A 23,948-nucleotide genomic window follows, 5' to 3' on the forward strand; every position below is an offset into this window, starting at 1 on the left:
GGCTCTGCCTTTACACACTTTGGGCTGAAGCAACGACTGCCATAGTTACTGTATGATCTGTAAGACTGATTCTCTTTGACTAGTTCGAACAGGATCTTTTTAGCTGCTTTCAAATTCCAAAGCCTACTCTTTCCTTATATCAGGTCTTTACATTTGATCTTGTTCTTGTATACTTTGAGAACGCCCACAGCCTGAAGCTCTGTGCTCTGCAACTCTTCATTTAGTCATAGGCTGGGTAAGTAACCATCCCAGAGAGGAATCTGAGAATTTCCATAATAGGAATGAACATGGTCAGGAAAGGCAGTGAGTGACTTATCTATCTGAGACAGTCTTCTGGCTTTTCATTACAATGAGATTACGCAGTCCACCCAAATCAAAACATTATGCAAGAGAGTCTGTATTTCTTATTAGACTATCCTAGGTTCACTAGGTAATTCATTAGGCCCAGAATGAAACTAACATTTCAAGATCTTGGACTTGGAATAAAGTGTAAAACTGAATAGTGTTTTGTGTCTTCTGCATGCTCATTGCCACCATTGTGGACCAGTTCTAATTATAGAGCTTTTAGAGATTCTCTTCAATCCCTAGGAGGGCCTTTTACAGATGAGAAAACAGGCTTAGAGAGTTAAGTTAAAACAAGTTAAGACATACAGGTGTGAGAGGGCTAGACCCAGATTTTTGAGCTCTCAATAGAGGCTCCTTTTCGATGTATAGAAGGTCACAATTTAATGCCAACGGAAGCAAGGCAAGCAGCAGAGATGAATGAGTTGGGCTAGAAGTAAGCAATAGTGAGTGGTGGGGACTATAGTCACGACTTAGATTTACCCTCCCTAAATCTGAGTGAGTGCCATGTAAATGAAGCTTTGACTCAGCTTCAGCCTATTGTGGCCAAGAGGGCCTTTGGTTTTTTTCAAGAGAAACCAGAAATAAAGATTTGTTATGTGACATTTCTGTCCTTTATTGTGCCCATCTTTGCATGAAATGTTTCCCTTGGTATCTCTAATTTTCTTGAAGAGATCTTTAGTCTTTCCCATTTTATTGTTTTCCTCTATTTCTTTGCATTGATCACTGAAAAAGGCTTTCTTATCTCTCCTTGCTATTCTTTGGAACTCTGCATTCAAATGGGTATATCTTTCCTTTTCTGTCTAGTCAAAGCTCTGGTTTTTCCAGTAGTCATGTATGGATGTGAGAGTTGGGCTATAAAGAAAGTTGAGTGCCGAAGAATTGATGTTTTTGAACTGTGGTGTTGGAGAAGACTCTTGAGAGTCCCTTGGACTCCAAGCAGATCCAACCAGTCCATCTTGAAGGAAATCAGTCCTGAATATTCACTGAAAGGACTGATGCTGAAGCTGAACGCCAATATTTTGACCACCTGATGCGAAGAACTGACTCATGGGAAAAGACCCTGATGCTGGGAAAGATTGAAGGCGGGAGGAGAAGGTGACGACAGAGAATGAGATGGTTGGATGGCATCACCGACTCAATGGACATGAGTTGGAGTAAACTCCGGGAGTTAGTGATAGATAGGGCGGTCTGGTGTGCTGCAATCCATGGGATCTCAGAGTCGGACACAACTGAGTGACTGAACTGACTGACTAACTGATATGAAGTTTCTTGAATTTTAAGTATTGCAGCAAATTCATACTTCATTGTATGAATTGAATGAACAGGTGCATCTGTTCTGTTCTAGAGCCACAAGTTTCAAACCTCTGCTTCAGCAGGAAAACATCCATTTTTCCTGTTTCCTACTGAACCTGTCCTAACTTCATGCCCTTTCCCCTTCCATCTTATAAAATAAGAAGACAGATATTTACTGAGCATCTCCTGTGTGCCAGATGCTGTGGTAGACACATTTACATGACTGCCAGTTTGTATCCTCTTTGAGACTTTCATTCAAAGCCTTGTATAGACTCTGTCACCCCCATTTTTGGCTACAGATGCACAGTTTATTTATTGCTACATAATAATAATAATAATAATATAGGGCTTCCCTGGCGGCTCAGATGGTAAAGAATCTGCCTGCAGTGCGGGAGACCTGGTTTCAGTCCCTGGGTTGGGAAGATCCCCTGGAGGAGGGCATGGCTACCTGCTCCGGTATTCTTTCCTAGAGAATCCCCATGGACAGAAGAGCCTGGTGGGCTACAGTCCATGGGGTTGCAAAGAGTTGGACACAACTGAGTGATTAAGCACAATCTTATTCAAATTTGATAATGTCTGTCATCAGATAAGGTGACATAAGTGACATCAGATTGGTTGGGTATCAACAGGACCAATTAGCCCCAAATAAAGCCTTAACTTTTTTTTTTTTAAGGCAGCCTGCTTTCCAGTCTTGTGGTATAATGAGGAATCTTTCAGTAAAACAGCAAATAGCATTCCTTCCTCTGGAGGCTGCCTAAATCTAAAGGATTCTCCTCCTTGCTTGTGTATCATACTTGGATTTTTGTTTGTTTGTTTTTGCTTTTCTCCCTGAAGCCTGACTAGGTACATTCTGTCTCCCAAGCTTCATATTCCCCTCTGTATACTTAGTGAGTCAGTCTCTTAACAGGGTTAAAAAAGAAGGCCAGTTTTCCACCTGCTAGCTTTTCTGGCACTCACTTTTAAGACAGCACTAGGCTTTTGTTCCTTTTCTTTCACAATTCCTTAAATGGCTCTTGCCCTAGATTGCTCAGGTCCAGCAGAGGAGCTCAGGCTTCTGGGAAATAAGTCTTTTAGGCTGATGGGTTTGTGTGGCTTGGAGATAGACTGTGGTAATTTAAAATTCTTCTCTTGCTTTAGTCTCATTTAACACCTGGCCTAATAGTCACTACATCTTGCTGAAAGTAGGAGAGGAATAAAGTTTTCTTGAAAGGGCTGAGCCCTTGAGTGTCTGAACATTGATATCATTTACACAGGTCTTTCTTTTGAACTTGATAGATGGCAGAACCCCTAAAATCATGATAATTAAATCACCATATCTCATCTCCTGACTTGTACCCTTGTGAAGCCAACAAAATAACCTTGTATACCTGGCTTGGCCTCAGACGTTACATCACCACTCAACCTTTCTGTGTTGACATTGTATGGGCATAGCAGAGGTATAGGAATTTGTCAGGAAGTGCGATCCAGGCCAGTAAAGCAACCTATAAAGTTATAGCTTTGCTTTTTTCTTTTTCCCTAATAATTCCATGCAGTGAAGGACAGAGAAGCCTAGTGTGTTGCAGGGGTCACAAACAGTCAGACACGACTGAATGACTAAACAACAGCAACAATAAAAACTGATTAAGCTCACTTGGGGGCCTAGTGTGCCATATGTTACCCTTCAGTTGAAATAAAGGCACCCTTTTAACAGGGGAGATTCAACTCTTGGGTTCTATCTCCTTTGACTTGTTTTGTGTCAGCTTTTTCTTCTTCTTTCCTTTCTTTTATGTCATATATTTTTAGCCCTTTGGGCTTTCCAGGTGGCACAGCAGTAAAGAACCTGCCTGCCAATACAGGAGATGCAGATTCAGTCCCTGGGTCGGGAAGATCCCCTAGAGGAGGAAATGAGAACCCACTCCAGTATTCTTGCCTGAAAAATTCTGTGAACAGAGGGACCTGGTGGGCTGTAGTCCATGGGGTTGCAAAGAGTGGTATGCAACTGAGCACGCACACACACATTTTTGGCACTTTAGCTTCAAAAGTGCTTTTATGTCATACTAATCCTCCCAGCAACCTTTGGGTGTGGTTGGACAGGTTCGATCCCCATGTGACACTAAGGTCTAGAGTGGTCTGACACTACAGATCCAGTCAGTAGCTGAACCAGAACTAGACTCAGCCCCTTGCCTGTGATGTACCCTCTTCCTCCTATGCATGCTGCCACCTGTGTTGTCAGATCAAGTGGTGATAGCCTCTTCCATGGGCTGATGAGAAAGAGCTGAACACAGAATATTGTGGCCGAGGAATTCCTTGTTGTATGTATTTTTTAGGTGAATATTCTAGGAAACTTTATTCTATAAAGAGAAGGTAGCATGAAAATAACTTATTAAATCAGCCATTTATAGTTCTTTTCTAATCCTGAGCCTCTTTGAAAATCTAAAAGCTTTGAACACTCATTTCAGAAAAATGTACATACGCACATAGTTTTGCATATAATGTTAAGGAGTTTATGGAATTCCTGAAAACTAGGGGTTTCAAGTATTAGCAATCCTGAATTAAGATTTAACTCAGGTATTAAACCATCTTTTGGTTCATTTGCTGATGTAGAACTTAGAAAGCTTAAAGGTTTTGGGGTGTATGCAGACCTACTAGATATGGTCTAGTTTTTAATTGTTAAACTGAAAAGGAACACTAGGTGACCTGATTTCTTCTTGGGAACAAATGGAATTGATGTGATCTGCTAACGCAGCATGGTAGTGTTCCTTTAACGTATAGTTCCTGACTAAGAGTCTGGGCTCCACTTGGAAATCCCTGGTAGATATTAATGATGGGAGCAGAGTATAACCTGCCTACTTGCCCTATGCTCCTTGTAGAGTTTCCGTTAAGTAGCTTTACCACAGAAGAGAAATTGATTGCTGAAGGCCATTTGGTTGATGACGCCTCTTCTTGCCCAGGTTTCCAAAAGAGTTTTGCCAAAGATTCATCTTTAAGTAATGCAGGCTACTTTGTTACAAGCAGCTGTTAGAGATTTAGAGCTTTTTTAAAAAATTTCTTTCCTAATGATTATTTCACAATTATTGGCTGTCTTTATGGAACGTTTCTTTGTTAATAGAATTTTTCCTACTCAGAACCCATAAACATTAGTTACTTTAATAAACCAAAGAATTCCAGGAGCCTAGTGGAGCTGACATGGCAAATGATCCAAAGAAGCAAAAATCATATCACTTCACATGCAAAAAATAGTGTTAATCTTATGAGTATGCATATTTGTTTGCTTTTATTGGGAGCCAACAGACCTCTATTTTCTCTTACCAAATAAAATCGAATAAACCTATGGCTTTGGCCATTTCCAAAGAAAAATTTTCTTGTTTTCTTTGGATGGTATTTGTGGCAGGCACTCAGTATAAATGATATGATCAAAGGTATATTATATACCAATAGGCAAGCCTTTTACTGAAAGTAATCTCATAGAGAGCACATCACAGAATTGTTCAGTCACATTTTTTTCCCCTTCTGACAAAGGTCAGGGAGAAATGAGAACTGTGTTTTTAAATGTTAGTAGCAGTTTCTCTGCTCTCGCTGATCAAGGCCAGAGAGCCATCTGGTTTTTCTGTCCTAGTCAATACAGTTAATTGGACAGGGATGCCATTTACTGGAGAAATGATTAATCAGTTATTATGGGAAGAACCTTAGAACTGTGTAAATTGATCAGTACTCAGTGAATAGTAGCTGACTGATGTTTCTTTCTCCATTAGCAGATATTGGGGAATATCAAATACTGTGCAAACACACGTATGCACACACTTTACACTTACACATACACATCGTGTGTGTGTGTGTGTGTACACACTTTGAGAGAGAGGTAGGGCAGAGAAATTGAGCAGAAAGAGATTTATGTGTTAGTAAAGAACCTAAGACATATTCTGGGTTATTTTTGGAGTGTATCAGGTAGATGGCCTGTTCCTCCTGCCTTCTAGAACTTTTTCCTCTTTTTAATATAGATTTTGGTGGGTGTGAATAGGGGGACTTTTTTCATTTGTTTGTTTCTAAACCCAGTGAGGCCTTAAAATATAATTGATAGGGAGTTATCTATATTCCAAATTTGTCCCTTTATTTGGTTTGTTTAACCATTAAGGTTTATTTATTTTTAAATTTTTTACTGATGCATTTTCTTTTAATTTTATTGAAGTATAGTTGATTTACAATGTTGTGGTAGTTTCAGGGGTACAGCAAAGTGATTCAATTATGCATGTACATATATTCACTCTTTTTTAGATTCTCTTCTCATATAGGTTGTCACACAATATTGAGTAGAGTTCCCTGTGCTATACAGGAGGTCCTTGTTGATTCTCTGTCTTATAAATAGTGGTGTGTGAATGTTCATCCCAGGCTTCTGATTTATCCCTCCCTCTACATTTCCCCTTTGGTCACCATAAGTTTGTTTTCGATACCATTAAGGCTTAAATAAAGATGTTAGGGAAAAAGAAACTATTGCTTTGCTTGAAGATGGCTAATAAATAATTTTTTTCCCAGTAAGCTTCTATTTAGTAGGCATTTTTGCCATGGCAGGCCATATTTAGATCCTTCTTTGAACTTTCAAGTTGTTAACAATTACTTGTGACTTAGGTCACTCTACAAACGTGGTCTTTATATTTAGAGGCATGGGCCTGTCTGTGAGTCCAGCTAGCAAAATGCCTTTGCATGTAGAAAAAAGTCTTTCTTGAGAGCATGCTCGGTTTGAGAATGCTAAAAGATGAAGAAGGGGCAGGAGTTGTTGGAGGGCATTATGGCAGTCTACCAGAAGAGGGGGTATTTTGTGAGTGCCTGTTTTCTCTAAAGGTTAATAGATTGACAGAGGACATGTGGGTGAATAGAATAATGACAGAGTGCTAATATCGTGATTTGGGTGGGGTGGCTGGTGGTGGCGGTGGTCATGCTGGTGGTTCTTGAACCTATTAAGAGGAACAGTTGCTGCTCTTGTGTGCTTGAACAACTTAGTATCTCCATACTGACAGTAGGTTAGATAAAATGCACTGGCCTTAGGTTAACTCTGCTTAAGATGACTGGGTTGCATCAAGATAGTAAACAGGCTTTCCTCTTGGGATATGAAATGAATGAACAGTAAGAGATGAGGTTAAAGTGTAGCCAACCTTTAAGCTTTGTGGCCAGCTGAGAAGGATTATGGATGGTGTGCATCCACATACGAACTTATGCTCATTTTTGCACTGGTATCACCTATCTTAACCCACAAAGCCAAGTTAAAACTGGGTATTTCTTCTACTCGCTGATCTAAAGTAGCCTGTGGGTCTCTCACCTCCCCCACCCCCCCTATACCTCAGCATTTTAGGAAGTGGGGCTTCTATTGCCTAAAAAACGGATTCCCTAAAACATTCTTTCTCCTTTGGAACCCTGCCCTATATGTTTGTGTTAGGATACAAGGTGAGACACTCATGGGAAGTGAGTTTTTAATTTGTCACTCACCCCTCAGAGGCTTCAACCTCCCTCAACCTGGGATGAGAGGGATCTTTCCAACTGCTCTGATGATGTTAAATGTATCTCTGGACTCAGCCCACTTGAAATGATGCTTATTTTTGCAAAGCTTTAAACAGAAAGAAAGGGAAGGAGGTTGGGAGGAAGAGAAAGAAAGAAAGAGACAGAAAGTAAGGGAGAATTGGAAAAGAGAAGAAACAGATCTCTTTTGGCTTCCTTGTATTTTAAAATAGCCCAGGACTCTAGTCTTTCTCCTAGAATGTTCCTCTCCCAGATATCCATGTAACTTGCTCCCTCATTTCCTTCGGGGCTCTGCTCAAAATGCCATTTTATCAGAGAGGCCTTCTGTGACCACCCTACATAAAATGGAACTAACCACTCCCAGCACTCCTTATATGCTCTAAGCTGCTGTTTAATTTTTCTCTGTAACACTGTTATTGGACATATTATATATATATATTTAAACTTTTTTCCCCTATTCACTCTCCAGTATATATGCATAAAATTCTTTTCCTCTTCCCACCCAATAAAATGTAACTCACATGAAGGTAGGGACAGGGTCTTCTTTGATCAGTGCTGTGCTCCTTTCCCTGGGACAATGCCCAACACATAGTAGACATTCAATAAATATTTGTTTAATGAATACATGGATGAAATCATTTTTATTTTACTCTCCCACAGTCAGCAGTATCCCAGGCAGCCAACTTTTAATGTTGGAAGGGGCCCAGCAGACAAGCAAGAAATGCCATAAATGAATTCCTCAGGGCAGTTATGTGATTCTAGTGTGTGTGAACACTTAAACGGTCTGACTAGACGGCAGTGGGTCAAGACCCCTTCCTTGGAAATCATCCCAAACTGTTCCCTTGTGGTGGTTGCAAGAGGAAGAAAGGGTCGGGAATGGCCCTTATCCCTGAGAGGAAGCCTGTACGTTGTACTCATTTTCTCTGTATTTCTGGAGCTGTCATATTAAATCCGAGAGGCCTTAGCTCTGCGGGAGTTTTCTTCCTTCTAAGGCACTCTTCTGAGTCAGCATTCTGTCTGGGAGTCCCCTTGAACTTGTCATGGCTTTCCCTGGTGAATAGTTGAACAGATGAGGGAAGCACTGATCCTTCGCAGTGATGTATTAATAGTAAAACCTCTGAAAACCCCCAACTTCAGCTCACTCCTTTTTTAATATTTATTTTTTGTTTGTTTAGTTTGGGAAAAGTATGGGGGTAGGCACAGGGTAGAGGGAATTCTCTGTGTGAAGTTTTATAGCCTCTTTTAAACAGAACATGAAATGATGAGCTATTGAGTAATACGTGTATTTTATATATAAATTATTAGGCACAGTTCTTTTGTGTTCTGTCCCCCCTCCACTGTGTGTCTTAATTTGGGTTCAGATTTCAGATACAAGTAGTTTATTTGGAAATGCAGGAAATATCACAGGAGTGGAAAGGAGAAACAGGGAAAGGAAGGATGATTTAGTGAGCCAGCTACAACTGTGGGCAGTTGAAGTTTGATCCTGAGGGGAAGGGGCATAGAACACATGAGATGCGTGCATACTCACTTGTGTCTGACTCTTGCGACCCCGTGGGCTGTAGCCTGCCAGGGGCTTCTGTCCGTGGCATTTTTCAGGCAAGAATACTGGAGTGGTTGCCATTTCCTCCTCCAGGGGATCTTCCCAACCCAGGGATCAAACCCACATCTACTGCTTCTGCATTGGTAGGTGGATTCTTTAGCACCACTGAGCCACCAGGAGATCCTTTAGGACGCACACTTCAGGCTGTTCTACCTGGGAACAAGGCAGGTTGAATATTGATGTGCCAGCTTCCTTGAATCATTGTAGGAACCTGCTCCCAAGGAGGTTCATTCCCTAGAGCAGCCTGCAGCCTCCTGGGCCTTGGAGAAGACTTTCAACTAAGAGATATGAATACTGGCACGTGGCGATCAGGTACACTGAGCAGTAAGGCCTGAGAGACATGAGCCGGGTATGAAGGAGTGAGTTACCCATGCTTCTGCTTTCTGCTAAAACTACATGAGTACCATAGCTTTATCTTTGCTCTTTGCTTTAGCCTTTTTCTACCACAGCTTTACCTGGGGGTGGCTCAGGGCTCAAATCTGTCTTGCCTTAACCTCTGTGACTCACCAGGCACCTTATTTCTCATAACAGCACCTAGTGATGTCTACTTCATGGCATGGTAGTTGTGTACCCATGTGTAAGTTTTCTACTTAAATTAAGCTCCTTGGGAATCTGGATATTACCTTATATTTCTTTGTAAACATCAGAGTGCCTGGCATGTAAGTGCTTGGCTCTTGTGTAATTAGTGAATTTTCCCCCTAACTACTAGGTAGTTTAGCCAAACAGGCTGTGAGAGGAAAGCCTTGGGCTCCTGAATTCCAGCTTCCTAACTTCAAATAAGATAGTATCATAAACTGCAGGGAGTTAGTGAATGGACCTTAAATCAAGACAAGGAGGATTCATCTTCTCTTTTTTTCTTTTATTTTTAAAGGAAAAATTTTAAGTGTGTAGTATTGTGGTGATAAGTACATTAACATTGGTCTGTAACCCTCACCAGCATCTGCCTCCAAAAGTTTTTCATCTTATAAAACTGAAACTCTGCACCCAGTTAACACTATCTCCCAATTCTCCCCTGCCCCCCCACTCTTGGCAAAGCAGCATTCTACTTTCTGTCTCTATGAATTTGACTACTCAGTTATTCTATTAACCTCCTAAGTGGAAGCATACAGTATTTGCCTTTTTGTCATGAACACACAGTGTTCAGGATACATCTGTGTTGTAGCTCATGTCAGTATTTCCTTCCTTTTGAAATCTGAATTATATTCCATCATGTGTATACACCACATTTTGTTTATACATTCATCCGATGATGGGCACTTGGGTTGCTTCTTTGGCTGTTATAAATAAAAACTATGAACATTGTTATATAAATATCTCTAAGAGATCCTGCATTCAGTTCTTTTAGATATATATCCAGAGGTGGAATTGATGACTCATGTAGTAATTTTATTCTTAATTTTTTGAGGAACTGTTTTCTATTTTTTTGATAGTAGTCATCCTAATGAGTGTGAGACAGTGTCTCATTGTGGTTTTGATATGCCTTTCCCTAATGATGAGTGATGTTGAGCTTCTTTTTATGTATTTATTGGCCATTTGTATATGGCCATTATATGTTTCTTCTTTGAAGAATGTCTGTTCAAGTACTTTGCCCATTTTAAAAATCTTTGGGTTTTGTTGTTGAGGAAACTTTTTAATTGAAATGTAGTAGGACTAGACTGAGTTTCTTTATTTTGAACATACTTATGTAGTGACTTGTCAAGTAACCATGGGCCAGCAGTTTAGGGACTTTCAGCTCTGATCTGGCTTCCATCATTCCTTCACAGGGTAATCATAGAATCCTAGAACTAAAGGAGCCTTAGCCTCTTCTGGTTGCCATAACAAAATACCACAGACTGGGTGACTTATGATTCTTATAATTTCAGTAATTTCTTTCTAACAGTTATGGAGGCTGGAAGTCCAAGGTCAGGGTACCAACCTGATTGGATTGTGCTATAAGCTGTCTTCATGGTTGCAGCCAGCTGACTTCACTGTTTCTTCACTTGGTGGAAGGGGCTAGGGAGCTCTGTAGGGTCTCTTTTATAAGAGTGCTAATCCCATTTATGAGATCTCTACCCTCAAGATACAATCATTTCCCAAAGGCCCCATCTTCTTTTACCACATTGGGCATTAGGATTTGAACATGTGAATTTGGGGGAACACAAACATTCAGACCAGAGCAACCAGATGAGGAAACTGAACCCACTTCTTTTTCCACTGTGCCCTGGGCCAAATCACCTAGTCCCTGTGGATAACATTTTCTTCATCTTTGAATTCCTTTATCATGTCACTACTAGTGTTTTGTGGAGGAGGCAATGGCACCCCTCTCCAGTACTCTTGCCTGGAAAACCCCATGGATGGAGGAGTCTGGTAGGCTGTAGTCCATGGGGTCGCTAAGAGTCGGACATGACTGTGCGACTTCACTTTCACTTTCCACTTTCATGCATTGGAGAAGGAAATGGCAACCCGCTCCAGTGTTCTTGCCTGGAGAATCCCAGGGACGGTGGAGCCTGATGGGCTGCCATCTACGGGGTTGCACAGAGTCGGACACGACTGAAGCAGCTTAGCAGCACTAGTGTTTTGAAGACTGGTAAATTGATTTTTAATGATTATAATGTATTTAATAATGTATTTTTATTAGGCATGAGGTTGTGCTATATTGGACTTTTACTTTTTTTGGATGTTCATAGTGTCATTTTTAAGTCAGAAATTTTCATTAGAAAACTGTAGGCCTTTATTTTTCTAGGTAAATAAGCAGATGCGACCAAAAGGCAGGAAGTAATGCTGAGCTAAACGTAAGGTTGAGCACTTTGTTAATCTTTGGAAATAAGTGAACTCATAGAATTGCTCACCGGTTGCCATTAGACAGTGTTAGACAATGCTCTTATGAGTTCTAATTAGAATAGATCTGGCTTAGTGGGCAGTTTGAAGCCACCCCATAAAAGGGGCGCTAACTCATAGCTGGATTGACTCAATGATGTCAGATGACAACAGGCAAGTTCAGGATGCTTGGACTTGCACAAAAGGTCTCTGGGAAGCTCCTAAATTTTAATTTTTTTGGAAAAAATGTGGTATAAAGTATATGTAATATAGAACTTAACACTGTAGCCATCTAAAGTGTGCAGTTTTGTGGTATTAAGTATATTCACATTGTTGTGTAACCATCACAACTGTCCATCTCCAGAACCTTTTCATCTGTCTAGACTGAAACTCGATACTCATTAAACAGTAGCACCCCATTTCTCTTCCCTCCCCATCCTTGGCAACTACCATTCTGCTTTCTGTCTCTGTGAATTTGACTACTCTCTGTTCCTCATACAACAGCTGTCTTTTTGTATCTGGCTTATTTCATTTAGTAAAATGTCTTTAATTTTTACTCATGTTGTAGCACGTGTCAGAATTTTCTTTTTAAGGCTAAATAATATTCCATTGTATGGATGTATACACCACATTGTATTTGTCTGTTCATCCACTGATGTACATTTAGGTCGTTTCCGCTTTTTGGCTGTTGTGAGCTTTATCCTATGAACATTAGTGTACTGATATCTTGAATTCCTGCTTTCAGTTGTTTGTTATATACCTAGGAGTGGGATTTCTGGGTTATATGGTAGTTCTATGTTTAACTTTTTGAGGAGCCTCCATTTTCTGTTCCACAATGACTGCACCATTACATAGCCCCACCTACAGTGCACAGGGGGTCCAGTTTCTCCACATACTCTCGAACACTTGTTTTCTGCTTGTTTGCCTTTGATAACAGCCATCCTAATTGGTGTGAAGTGGTACTTCATTGTGGTTTTCATTGTAATTTCCCTAATAATTCGTGATGTTAAGCATTTTTCCATGTTATTGGCCATTTTTATACTTTTTCTGGAGAAATATCTATTCAAATCCTTTGCCCATTTTTGAATCAGTTTGGTTGGTTGTTGCTGAGTTTTAGCCAACTAGTCTTCTGATTTGTAGATACTTTTGAGAGTGCTGTGCTGTGCCTTATGACTATATGTTCATTTATCTTGTTTATTTTTAAAAAATCTTTTCCTGTATAGATACATATATTATCAATCAGTACATAAGTAATAAATACATTTTTTTTTTGTTTCAACAGTATATCCTTTCAGGCTCTGATGACTTCAACCTGTACATGTGGAGAATTCCTGCAGATCCAGAAGCAGGTGAGCATATCCTTAGTATGAACCTGCTGCTAATGTTGGCGCTATTGACCTTCTGCATGCTGTGCCCTGAAAGGGCAGAAACAGGAAAATATTTCTCCTTTAATATAATAAATTTATTAGAGAGTAGAGAGTAAACTTTAAAATAAAAATTGGAAGCCAGATTTAGCTATAACCTTCATGCATACCCTTATCTGACATAATCATGCTCAGATTTTTTTCTCCTAAGAACTTTTCTTTAAACTTCTTAGAGTGCCTCCTCTTCATTTTCCTCTCTCCTGTTTCACAATTGGAATATTTTTTACCTTGCTTTTCCTTTATCGATGCACACATTCCTGCTCCACTTATTACTCTACAAACAGTTGTTAGGGCCTCTGCCCTTCCTTTGGCCTCCCTGGTGATGTTAACTAAAGGGAAATTTTCTTTATTAATGGACAGTTGTACTCGCTGGAGTTTGGCTGATCCCATACACGAGAGAAATTAGGAAGAAATGTTTCTGCCTTTGCTCTAGATGTGTTCTGAGAAAGCTTTCTGTAAGTTTGGATCTCGGCCATCTGAGCTCCCAGGCAGCATGGATCATTCTTGATACTAGTGTCCTCACGTGCTCAGATGAGTGTTTCATTGGTGGCTTCCTACTGGTAGAAAAATGCCTATTTTTTATTCTCAGGACAGTTCAATACAGCCATCTGCTCCAGGTGATACATGGCATCAAACTGGAAAATGGTAGGAAAGGAATAGAGGACCGTGCTGATAATATTACACAAAATGTGTCTAGGGCTTAGAGTTGAGGAAAGTTGTTGGCTTGCCTATTGCTGAATTAACAATATTGTTACCAAACATCTGCCTTTCAGAACTTGATGAGGCTTACTTTTGGAAAAACTATCCTATTGCTATGCTCTGGTTACTAAACAAGTTACAAAAGGCCTTTTTCCCCTTCTGGAATTTGGAAAGTGTGAATGAAGCATCTTACCTTTGATGTACAACCAGATGGGACAGCAACAGTCTATCTGAACAAAAAATGATGTTCTATCTCTAGAGTTAGTCCTGTATTAAGTCTCCCACCCCATACATCCTAGATTGATTAGCTGAGAAATAAACTTTGGGCTTAATTGTATCTTTTACATGATCTTGAAAACTTTTCATTATTAAGTCTATGTGACTTTTAAAATGGAAGGTGGATGATTTCCCTCTCCCAGGACTGTTCTCTGGAATCTTTTTCATGTTTGTATTGAAAGAAGGGGGAAGAATTAGCAGTAGTATTGTAGATTTTTTTCCCCTGCTGATTTCTGTATTGGCTTAGGGTATGGGCCACTGTTAGGCTGCCTTTGTATGTAGATGAATATGCGATCTCTGGGTTGGCAGGGACCTTCAGAACTGATATAGGACTCCAGTACTGAAACTGGGAAATGGGTGCCTGGACCTTCCAAGGATTGTACAGGCACAGTTAGTTTAAAGGAATCCATTTGTAGATTCTTAAATTCCATATGTATTGTCTGTTCCTACCTCCCTTTCCCCATTATCCTTCTTCCACTTTACAGAAAAAGAAGCAAACAGACAATCAAAAAATACCAGAAAATCAGAAATATTCCAGAAATATCTGACCACTTGAACCTTGGCATGGTGCATTGCCCCTAAGGTATAAAGATCTCTTAAGGTGGCAAAAAAAAACAACAGAAGAATTCTTTAATCATAGGGCTATAACCCAACCCGCCCCCTCCCTTCTCCCTTATCTTCTTATGCAATAAATTGCTTCTTTATTTTATAATAATTGGTTTTTATAAAACATTAAAAGTGTATCTGTTTTGATCAGTTGTGTTCCAGTAAGAATTGTAATTCCCTGGAGAAGGAAATGGCAACCCATTCCAGTATTCTTGCCTGGAAAGTCCCATGGGCAGAGGAGCCTGGCGGGCTACAGTCCATGGGGTCACAAAAGAGTCAGACACAACTGAGCAACTGAGCAAAAGAATTGTAATGATAACTCTAATCCTATACAGTACCAAAATGTTAACACTTAGAGCCTTACGGTCACAGCAAATAAAAAAAAATTTGAATTTGTATTTATAGTTTTGTTGGTGAATCTGATAGAATTTTTATAAAAATATATTGTGTTGAAATTTGGGGGAAAGTAAGTAAAGTAGAAATGCTATTTCAAAGAGGAAAAAGGAATGATGTAAAATTTCTATTAAAAAATATTTAGACTTCATGGCACCCCACTCCAGTACTCTTGCCTGGAAAATCCCATGGACAGAGGAGCCTGGTAGGCTGCAGTCCATGGGATCGCTAAGAGTTGGACACAACTGAGCGACTTCACTTTCACTTTCCACTATCACGTATCGGAGAAGGAAATGGCAACCCACTCCAGTGTTCTTGGCTGGAGAATAAATCCCAGGGACGGGGGAGCCTGGTGGGCTGCCGTCTAGGGGTCGCACAGAGTCGGACACGACTGAAGTGACTTAGCAGCAGCAGCAGAAGAGTCCACGTAGGATGCAGTAAGTTCCCACTGCAATAAGTACAAAACTCAAAGTACAAAAGCCACCTTTTTAAAGATATCAGAGAGCTGTGGTAATAGTGTGTGAGAAGAACTAAAGTTCTGAAGAAGGAAGAACCTTCCCAACTGAGCAGAAGGTCTGGCCGTGCTCTGTCCTGACGGCATCTGTGCCCAGGTTGTCAATGGAGCTGCCATGGAGACAGCCTCTACCAGGGTCAAAAGAAATCAGAGTTTTCAACAGCCACGTGGGTTGATAGGATATATTAGATTCAGAGGAACCCTAAACACAAGACCAGTCTTCTCTGTAGGACATTTGCTGAGTGCTGGGGTTGCACTGAGAGTTAGGGGACTAGACTGGAAAGCAGAATGAAATGCCTATGGTATACAGTGCTTAGGAGACAGAGTTCCCCTAGTGGGAGGGGTCTGCTCCACAGGACATTTTGAACCTGCTTGGAAAAGGATAACAAAGAGATAAGCTTAAAATCTCCAAAGGACAGAAGCAGAGAACAGAGGTTTCACAGGCTCTCCATTAAAAGCTCAAGAGGCCACACTCGAGGATGGAGCTGGACCAGAAAGGCAAAGTGTAGTCTCTTGCAGTCTCCTGGTGTGTAGGACACAAACTCCCATTAGTGGAAGAGACCTGCAACATGCAGTCTACAGGCCTTGCCTTTGAGAGATTTGAAACCAGGAGTAGACTTAGTCTGACTAAAGAAGCAATCCAGCCCTGACCTGGTCCCTCCTGATTGGATTGAGGATGATCAGCCCCCTACCTTCCTGAGAAAAGTAGAATGGGTAAATGCTTGATGGAGGACATGACTTTCATCTCTGTATCAGTCTGCTACGGCTGCCATAACAAAATCCCACAGACTGGGTTATTTAAACATCAGAAATGTATTTTCTCACAGTTCTGGATGTCCAAGATCAAGGTTCTGGCAAGTTTGATTTCTCCCGAGACCTCTCTCCTGGGCTTGCTGATGACTGTCCTCTCTTTGTGCCCTCACATGGCCTTTTCTTGCTAATGTCTCATTGCTAATGTCCCTTCCTCCTCTTATGAGAACACCAGTCTTATTGGATTAGAGTCCTACCCTTGTAATTTGTTTAACCTTAATTATCTCCTTAAAGCCTCTGTCTCCAAATAGTCACTTTGAGGGGTTGGGGCATCGACATATGAATTTGCAAGAGACACAGTTCAGTCCATAACAGTCACTGTGGTTCTTTATCCTCAGTGTCCAGTATGCAATAAAAAAGTTATGAAACAGGAAAATGTGGTCAGGGATCAAAAGAAGCCAATCCACAATATTATCTAGATATTGAAGTCAAATAATCAGGAACTTTAAATATTGTAAATGTGATAAACTAGAAAAGATGGACAATATGGATAAAAAGATGGAGAATTTCAACAGAAAATTGGAATCTACTTAGAAAAAAATCATGTAGACATTCTAAATCTGAAAAATATGTCTAATACTAAGAATTTTTTGGCTGGGTTTAATTGTGAAAGGACAGGTTTGGCGAATCGAAGACAGGTCAATAGAAGACATTCGAACTGAAGGACAATGAGAATGGAGAATGGAAAGAGCGAAACCAGAGTGTAAGAGACAAGAGGGACATAGATGATCGAACATATCCCATATGAAATTGAAATCCCAGAAGGATAAGAGAAAGTGAAGCAGAAGTAATATATGAAGAAATAATAGCTGGAAGTTTCCAGAACAAATGAAATATGCCAATTTTCAGTTTCAAAAACTCAGAGTAAATATAACGATACAGATTCAAACAAGCAGAGTAAATACAACACACCCAGGCACATCATAAGTCAAACTACTGAGAGCAAAAGATAATGAGAAAAAGCCTAAAAGCAGCCTGAGAAAATGGACAAGTTACCTGTAAATAAATAGCAGTAAGATTGATGATCAAATGATGGGAGCCAGACCGTAACAGAATGATACCTCTGAAGTGCTTAAAGAATTAAAACCTGCCAACCTTGAATTCTATACACGAGGAAAATATCTTTCAAAAATATAGGTAAAATAAAAGACATTTTTAAAAAAATTGCAGAGTTTTAATATAATTACTTAGCAGCCCTCATGAATTAATGCATCTAAACACTGAGCATCTACTGGTTATTTGCATTACAAAAAGAAAGGCAGCTAGACATGAGCATGCTGATGAGAAATATGGCGGTGCCTAGAGTCTTGCAAAGCACAACCACTCTGAATCTGATCAGACCTCAGGATCTAGCTTTAATTTGCAGTAGCACAGAGGACTGAGGGGTGTAGTGTATTACTACTACATTATGAGGATACAATCCACAAAACCCAGACTGTCAGAAACTGTAGGTGAAATGATCTTATGTTCTTCACCAGATACATTCTGATGATAAAGGATGGACAGGGGGTAACCTATCGTATAAAAAATCCAAAAGATATATTAACCAAAGCAAAACTATTTAGTAGGGAATTCCCTGGAGGAATTCAGTGGCGGTTCAGAGGTTTAGGGACTCCATGCTTTCACTGCCAAAGGCCCAGGTTTTATCCTTGGTTGAGGAACTAAGATCCCACAAGCTGTGTGGTGTCCCCACCGCCCCCCTCCCCAAATGAAAAGTATTTAGGAATGCATACTGAAATGAATAAAAATTGTTTTAAAAAGCAAGAAAGTGATTAATGTAGAAGTCAAGGTAATGGTGTATTTGTGGGGTTTTTGTTTTTGTTTTTTTTTTGGCTGCCCTAGGTCTTTGCTGAGTGTGGGCTTTTTCTAGTTATGGCAGGTGGGAGCTGCTCTTCATTGTGGTGGCTTCTCTTGCTGTGGAGCCTGAACTCTAAGCCGTGTAGGCTTCAGTGGTTGCGGTGCCCCACTTAGTTGCTCTGTGGCATATGGGATCAAACCCGTGTCCCCTGCATTGGCAGGTGGATTCCTAACTACTAGACCACCCAGGAAGTCCCAGGATAATGATTTCTCTAGGGAAGGGAAGAGGCTGTAATAGGAATGAGGCACATAGAGGCCTCTAAATGGCCAAGAATAATTCCATTTCTTGACCTGGGTGTTGGTTATATATTCATCTTATGAAATTTCATTAAGCTATACTTTTTAAATTTTTATTTGATTTATGATTTTCCTTTATTTACTTTTGGCTGTTCTGGGTCTTTGTTGCTGTGTGGGCTTTTCTCTATTTGTGGTGACCGGGGGAGGGGGGCCTACTCTCTAGTTGTGGTGCAAGGGCTTCTCATTATAGTGATTCTCTTATTGCAGAGCATGGGACCCCAGGCACAGGGGCTTCAGTAGCTGCAACTCCTGGGCTCTAGAGCACGGGCTCAGTAGTTGTGGCGCATGAGCTCAGTTGCCCAGTGGCATGTGGGATCTTCCCAGACCAGGGATCAAACTTCTGTCTCCTGCACTGGCAGGTGGATTCTTTACCACTGAGCCACCAGGGAAACCCTAACTTATACTTTTTATGCTATTTTTGGTACCCTTTTTTATTCCCTGATGAAAAAAAATAAAAAACTAGTGAATAAACGTTTGTCAAAGAAAAATCACAATAGAAGTAAAATTTTATTAAATGAATAAAAATGAAAACATGATATCCCAGCAAAGGCATTTACATGCTGGAGTTTATTTAGCCCAGATCAGTGGTCTGTAGAATTTTCTGCTCACATACCCATCCCCACAATAATTTTTTTGAGTTATAACTTAACATATATTCAAGTACACTTTTATTGAGGAATCTTAACTGAAACCCTCTGCTAGGTTGCCCACCATGATAGCATGCTTGTTGCCCCAGAGCAACTCCAGTGATTAGAAATTTCTTCTATGTAATTTCTCTATTTTTAACTGTTGGCCATTTGTAGTTTTAAGAAACATTTAGCAAGGTTCAGTGAGCCAGACATAACATATAAGGGCTTAAAGTGGCCTTAAGTTTTAGCTTTGAATGCTTAGATGATGGAAAGTCTGTCAGGAAATTCCTAATCTAATCTACTGCCTCTTTGACTTAACAGATCTGGAATGAGGCTGAGTTGCTGTCTGTTCATGCCATTTCAGAGTAAGATACTGAGGCAGGCTATGTGGGGAAGTTGGCTTGCTGTTATATGCCTTAATGGCATAATCAGATGACACGCAGTCGACATTTTTTATTGAATGCCTGCCGTGTGCTTCTCAGCGCATGCCAAATGCTGAGAACTAGATGGAGAGCAGTGCTAAGTGTGAGCCAAGAGCAAGGGCATCTTTTTCTTCTCTATGCTTCTGTTCAGAAAGACTGACAATCACTGGGGAAATGTTTTGTTACACAAATGCCAAAGAGATGAAATTTATTTATTATATAAACAGAATTTAGTATTATTATATAAACAGAATTAGCCAGTTGGCTAAGTAATTCACATAGGGCTGGGATTCTCTAGGCAAGAATACTGGAGTGGGTTGCCATTTCCTTCCCCAGGGGATCTTCCCGACCCAGGGATAGAACCCCGGTCTCCAGTATTGCAGGCAGACGCTTTAACCTCTGAGCCACCAGGGGTTGCCATTATTATATAAACAATTAGCCAGTTGGCTAAATAATTCACATAGGGCTTGCTAGTAGGTTGAGGAAATAATTTCAAGATGTAAGACCTAATACTCAGGATAAAACTTCCTACCTGGAAAATTAGGCTCAATTTTTTCAAGTGATTTCAAATAACAACTCATTTCTAAAAACCTGTTTAAAAATCAGAGGAAGGAATAGAACTGGGAATTTCACTGTGGCAAAGAAAAAACAACCCATCAGAATATGTTTTACACCTCTGAAGTATGTAGGAAGAGCATCTGTTTTTATGTGACAGTTCTGAAGATAAACAGACTGACAGTTATGTATAGAGTCAGCATGGTGTATAGGAAGGAGCATTAGGCTTAAAATCATACCTGGATTCAAGTCCAGTACTTCCAATAACTGATTGAGTGATTCTAGGCAGGTTATGTAACAGCAATTGTGGGTCTCAATTTCTTCTGTAAAATTGCTACCCCCACCCCTCACCCTACCATCTCATATCATGGAATGATTTAACAGTCTTGAAGGCTTTCTGAAAACTAGATGTGTTCAAATGGAAGACATCGTTACTGCTATGGATAAGATCAGTGCTCATAGATCCATAGTTTCCAAAGTATTTGCTCCCTAGTAACTTAGGTAATAGAAGTAATGGAGGATTTGATAACATGTGGTAGAGGTGGGTGTCTCTAGAAAATATTCATATGACCTTCTCCTTCCCTTTTTCCTAATTCTTGTTGGAAAGGGCTTTAGGGTTTTCACTGATTGAGTTGCTTCCCCTCAGATATGCCTCTACTCTAAGACCGTACTATTTGTGGAAAGAAGCACAGTGTAATAGAGTTGGTAGGCCTGGGCTTAAAATTTCTGATACATTCATCTTCTAGTTGGAGGCTTTGGAAAAATTGTTTAATCTTGCCAAAACTTTCTTCATCTGTAAGATAAGAATATTAACAATGTAAACAATAACAACAGTAATAATAATACCTAGGTTCTTAGAGATATTTTAAGTGTACTCAGTAGCTACTGATTTGCTATTTATAATAAATAAGTGCTGCTATTTTTCATTTTATTTATTTATTTATTTAAAATTTTTTATTTATTATTTTTTTTACTGTACAATATTGTATTGGTTTTGCCTATTTCTCATTTTAAAAGCTTTCTCCTTTTTAACTTTCCTCTGAAAAACTCCTTAGAGACCAAGACTTGGGCCTTATCTGGTACCCTCCTGAATGGTCAGTTACATTTTTCTTGCATGAAGGCTGCTCTTGACTCATTGATAGTTTAAGAGGGGAAAGTCCTATGACAGATTTTTCCTTGAATGGAGGGGGAAGCATACAGCTCTTCAACTGCAGCCACCCCCCCCTGCCAGCAGGCTGAGGAGGGAGGCTGGAAACAGCTGTCGGTGCATCTCCATGAGCCTGCCTGTGTGTGCATACTCTGTCTCTCCTCTCATTACTCTCAGAGACGCATTTACTCTCAGGGAGTCAGACCTGGGCATCTGCTTTTTCCCAAGTAATTGGAGGAACAACTGTTCTTAATTGTTCACAAGTAGTTGGTTGCAAACACATGTGAAATACAGATGATGAAAGAAGAATTTAGTGTAATTGACTTTTTTGTACAATTAAGTGTTGCTGTCTGTGGGCCTCTTTGAGCTTTACTGACAGCACTGACTATCCCCATCTGGCTTTTCTTAGCTCTTAAGTGGTTACATGATCCCCAGGAAGCAGTCCCTGCTCTCTCTGTATTGTCACTACCCTGATTGTATTTCTCTTTATGGTTGGAAACTTGGAGCCCTGGGAATGTTCATGCAGACCTTTTGGAATTACTAAGAGATTGTTTGGACAACTCTTTTTTAGATATAGTGAGAAAAAGTAGTGGTCTCTTGCCCCTCCCCTTCTTAATTTCTGCTGGTAGAGTCAGGAATGAAATAGATTAACTGCTTGAACAGGACTTACCACACCTCATTTTAGTAGATAATAGCTTTAGCCTTCTCCTTCAAGCCTTGTTCCAGAGAAAATAATGAGATTTACTTTAATTTGTTCACTTATTGAGTACTCTTAGATAAAATGTTATACAAATCCTATGGGTGATTGAAAGATAAACACTTTCTTGCCCTCCAAGAACTTCTACTCCAAGAGAGATGAGAAAAGGGTATATATGTATGTATGTGTGTGTGTGCATGCACACGCATGCTAAATTTTAAAATGGGTTCCAAGGCCTATAAAAAAGATAATTAAGGAGAGCTTGAACAGATTTGGGGAATCAGTCAAGTTTTTATGGAATTAGTGTTTCAAAGGATCATGAAGGATAGGTAGAATCTTAGCTTCTTTATTTCTCTACTCCTACTGTAGTCAAAAATGCTATAAAAGAAACACCCAAAATTGACATCAGGAAGATGGAGAGAAACACTTCGATAATCCACATGTTGGATGTTGAAGCCCACTAGTGGAGATTAGGTTCTTTTCCTGCATTCTTATATTCCAAAGTCTAATATACATGCCTTTTCATTCATTCATCAAATACTTGTTGAAAACTTATCATGTGCTACATAGACACTGTTTTAGAAACTTAGGGTACAGCAGAAGAACAAAACAGCCCTGCTAGAATGGAGCTTACATTCTAGTTGGGGAAACAGACAATGAACAATAGATACAATAAATTATGTAGTGTGTATAAAAGGTTAGAAGTGCTTTGGAAAAGGAAAAATTAGAACAGAATGAGGGAGATAGGAAGTAGTGTGGGGAAGGGAATCAGGGAAATGTCATTTTAAATAGGATATTCAGTATAGTCCTCATTGAAAAGGTCACATCTGAATAAAACCTCATGATGGTGCGGGAGCATTGCAGATATCCAGGGTAAGAGAATTTCAGGTAAAACCAGCATGAAGGTTTTGAAGTGAGAGTGTGTCTGTTATGTTTGAGAGATGGCACGGAAATCAATGTGCTGAAGCGGAATGAGAGAGGGGAGAAGAATAGAGCTCAGTCATAGAGGTAAGTGGGATATAGGGGTGTCCAGTCATGTAGGCTCTTCCTATAAGTGAAGTGGGAGCCATTGGAAAATTTTGAGCAGAAGAGTGACTTCATCTGACATGTTTTAACAGCATCACTCTGGTTACTGAGTTTTGAGGGTAAATGATGGGAGTGGGACTGCCAGCAATAGAAATGAGGAGAACCAACAGGATTCTCTCATAATACAGGTGAGTAAGTGATGGTGGTTTGAACCAAGGTAATAGGGGTTGGAGTCTAGATAGGTTTTGAAAGTAAAGCCATCAGAATTTCTGATACATTAGATTGGGAGAAAAGGTGAGCAGGTAGAGTTTGAGATGTCTCTAGAGATGCTGAGTAAACAGTTTGGATATAGAGGTATGGAGTTCAAGGAAGACCTGGACCAGAGGTAACATTTTGAGTTTTGGTATCAGCACGTAGATAGTGTCTGAAGTTTTGGTACGACATTGGTAGTCTGAAGCCACAGACTATATGAGGTCAGCAGTGGGTGAAGTGAGTATAATTAGTTAAAGAGAAGGGGACCAAAGACTGAACCCTAAGGCAGTCTAATGTTAAGAAGCCAGGGAGAAGAGCCAAAAAGGAAATCAAAAAGGAGTGACCATCATGTTGAGGTTTGACAGAAAACAACAAAATTCTGTAAAGCAATTATCCTTCAGTAAAAAATTTAAAAGAAAAAAAAAGGAGTGACCAGTGAAGTAGCAGGAAAACCATAAGAGGATAAGCCTAGGAATACAGTGGAAAAAACATCACATGAGGAGGCAGCTCTGCTGAATCTTGCCAATAAGTCAGATGAGATGAGTAGGATGAAAACTGAATTAACCATTGGATTCTTTGGTGAAAAACACCAAGCCAAGTCTTATTGCTTAGGGGAGGACTAGGTAATTACAGAGTTTTGAAGTCAGTTGCATCATTGAGATAACCATTGTTACCCGATTTTCCAGCTTCTTTCTCTGTAACATGGTGCCACTTGTTTACGTCCTCGCTGGCCACCTTGCCCCATCCGTGTGTTCTGCAGCCGTCCGTTTCCTACCCTAATCTAGAGCTGCCAGATGAAGTCCTCCCATGAAGTGCTGAAAGC

General features: G+C 40.1%; 1 protein-coding gene across 2 annotated transcripts in view; it reads left to right on the forward strand.

The window, feature by feature from the left end:
- Positions 1-23,948, forward strand: part of DCAF5 (DDB1 and CUL4 associated factor 5) — a 94,415-nt gene that overhangs the window by 54,801 nt on the left and 15,666 nt on the right. For both annotated transcript variants that reach the window (XM_006056162.4, XM_006056160.4), the window contains exon 7: positions 12,804-12,870. In XM_006056162.4, the coding sequence (XP_006056224.1) occupies positions 12,804-12,870 (67 nt within the window). The remainder of the gene's footprint in view (positions 1-12,803; positions 12,871-23,948) is intronic.

The sequence above is a fragment of the Bubalus bubalis genome, chromosome 11 (genome assembly GCF_019923935.1).
Source record: "Bubalus bubalis isolate 160015118507 breed Murrah chromosome 11, NDDB_SH_1, whole genome shotgun sequence".
Taxonomy (NCBI): domain Eukaryota; kingdom Metazoa; phylum Chordata; class Mammalia; order Artiodactyla; family Bovidae; genus Bubalus; species Bubalus bubalis.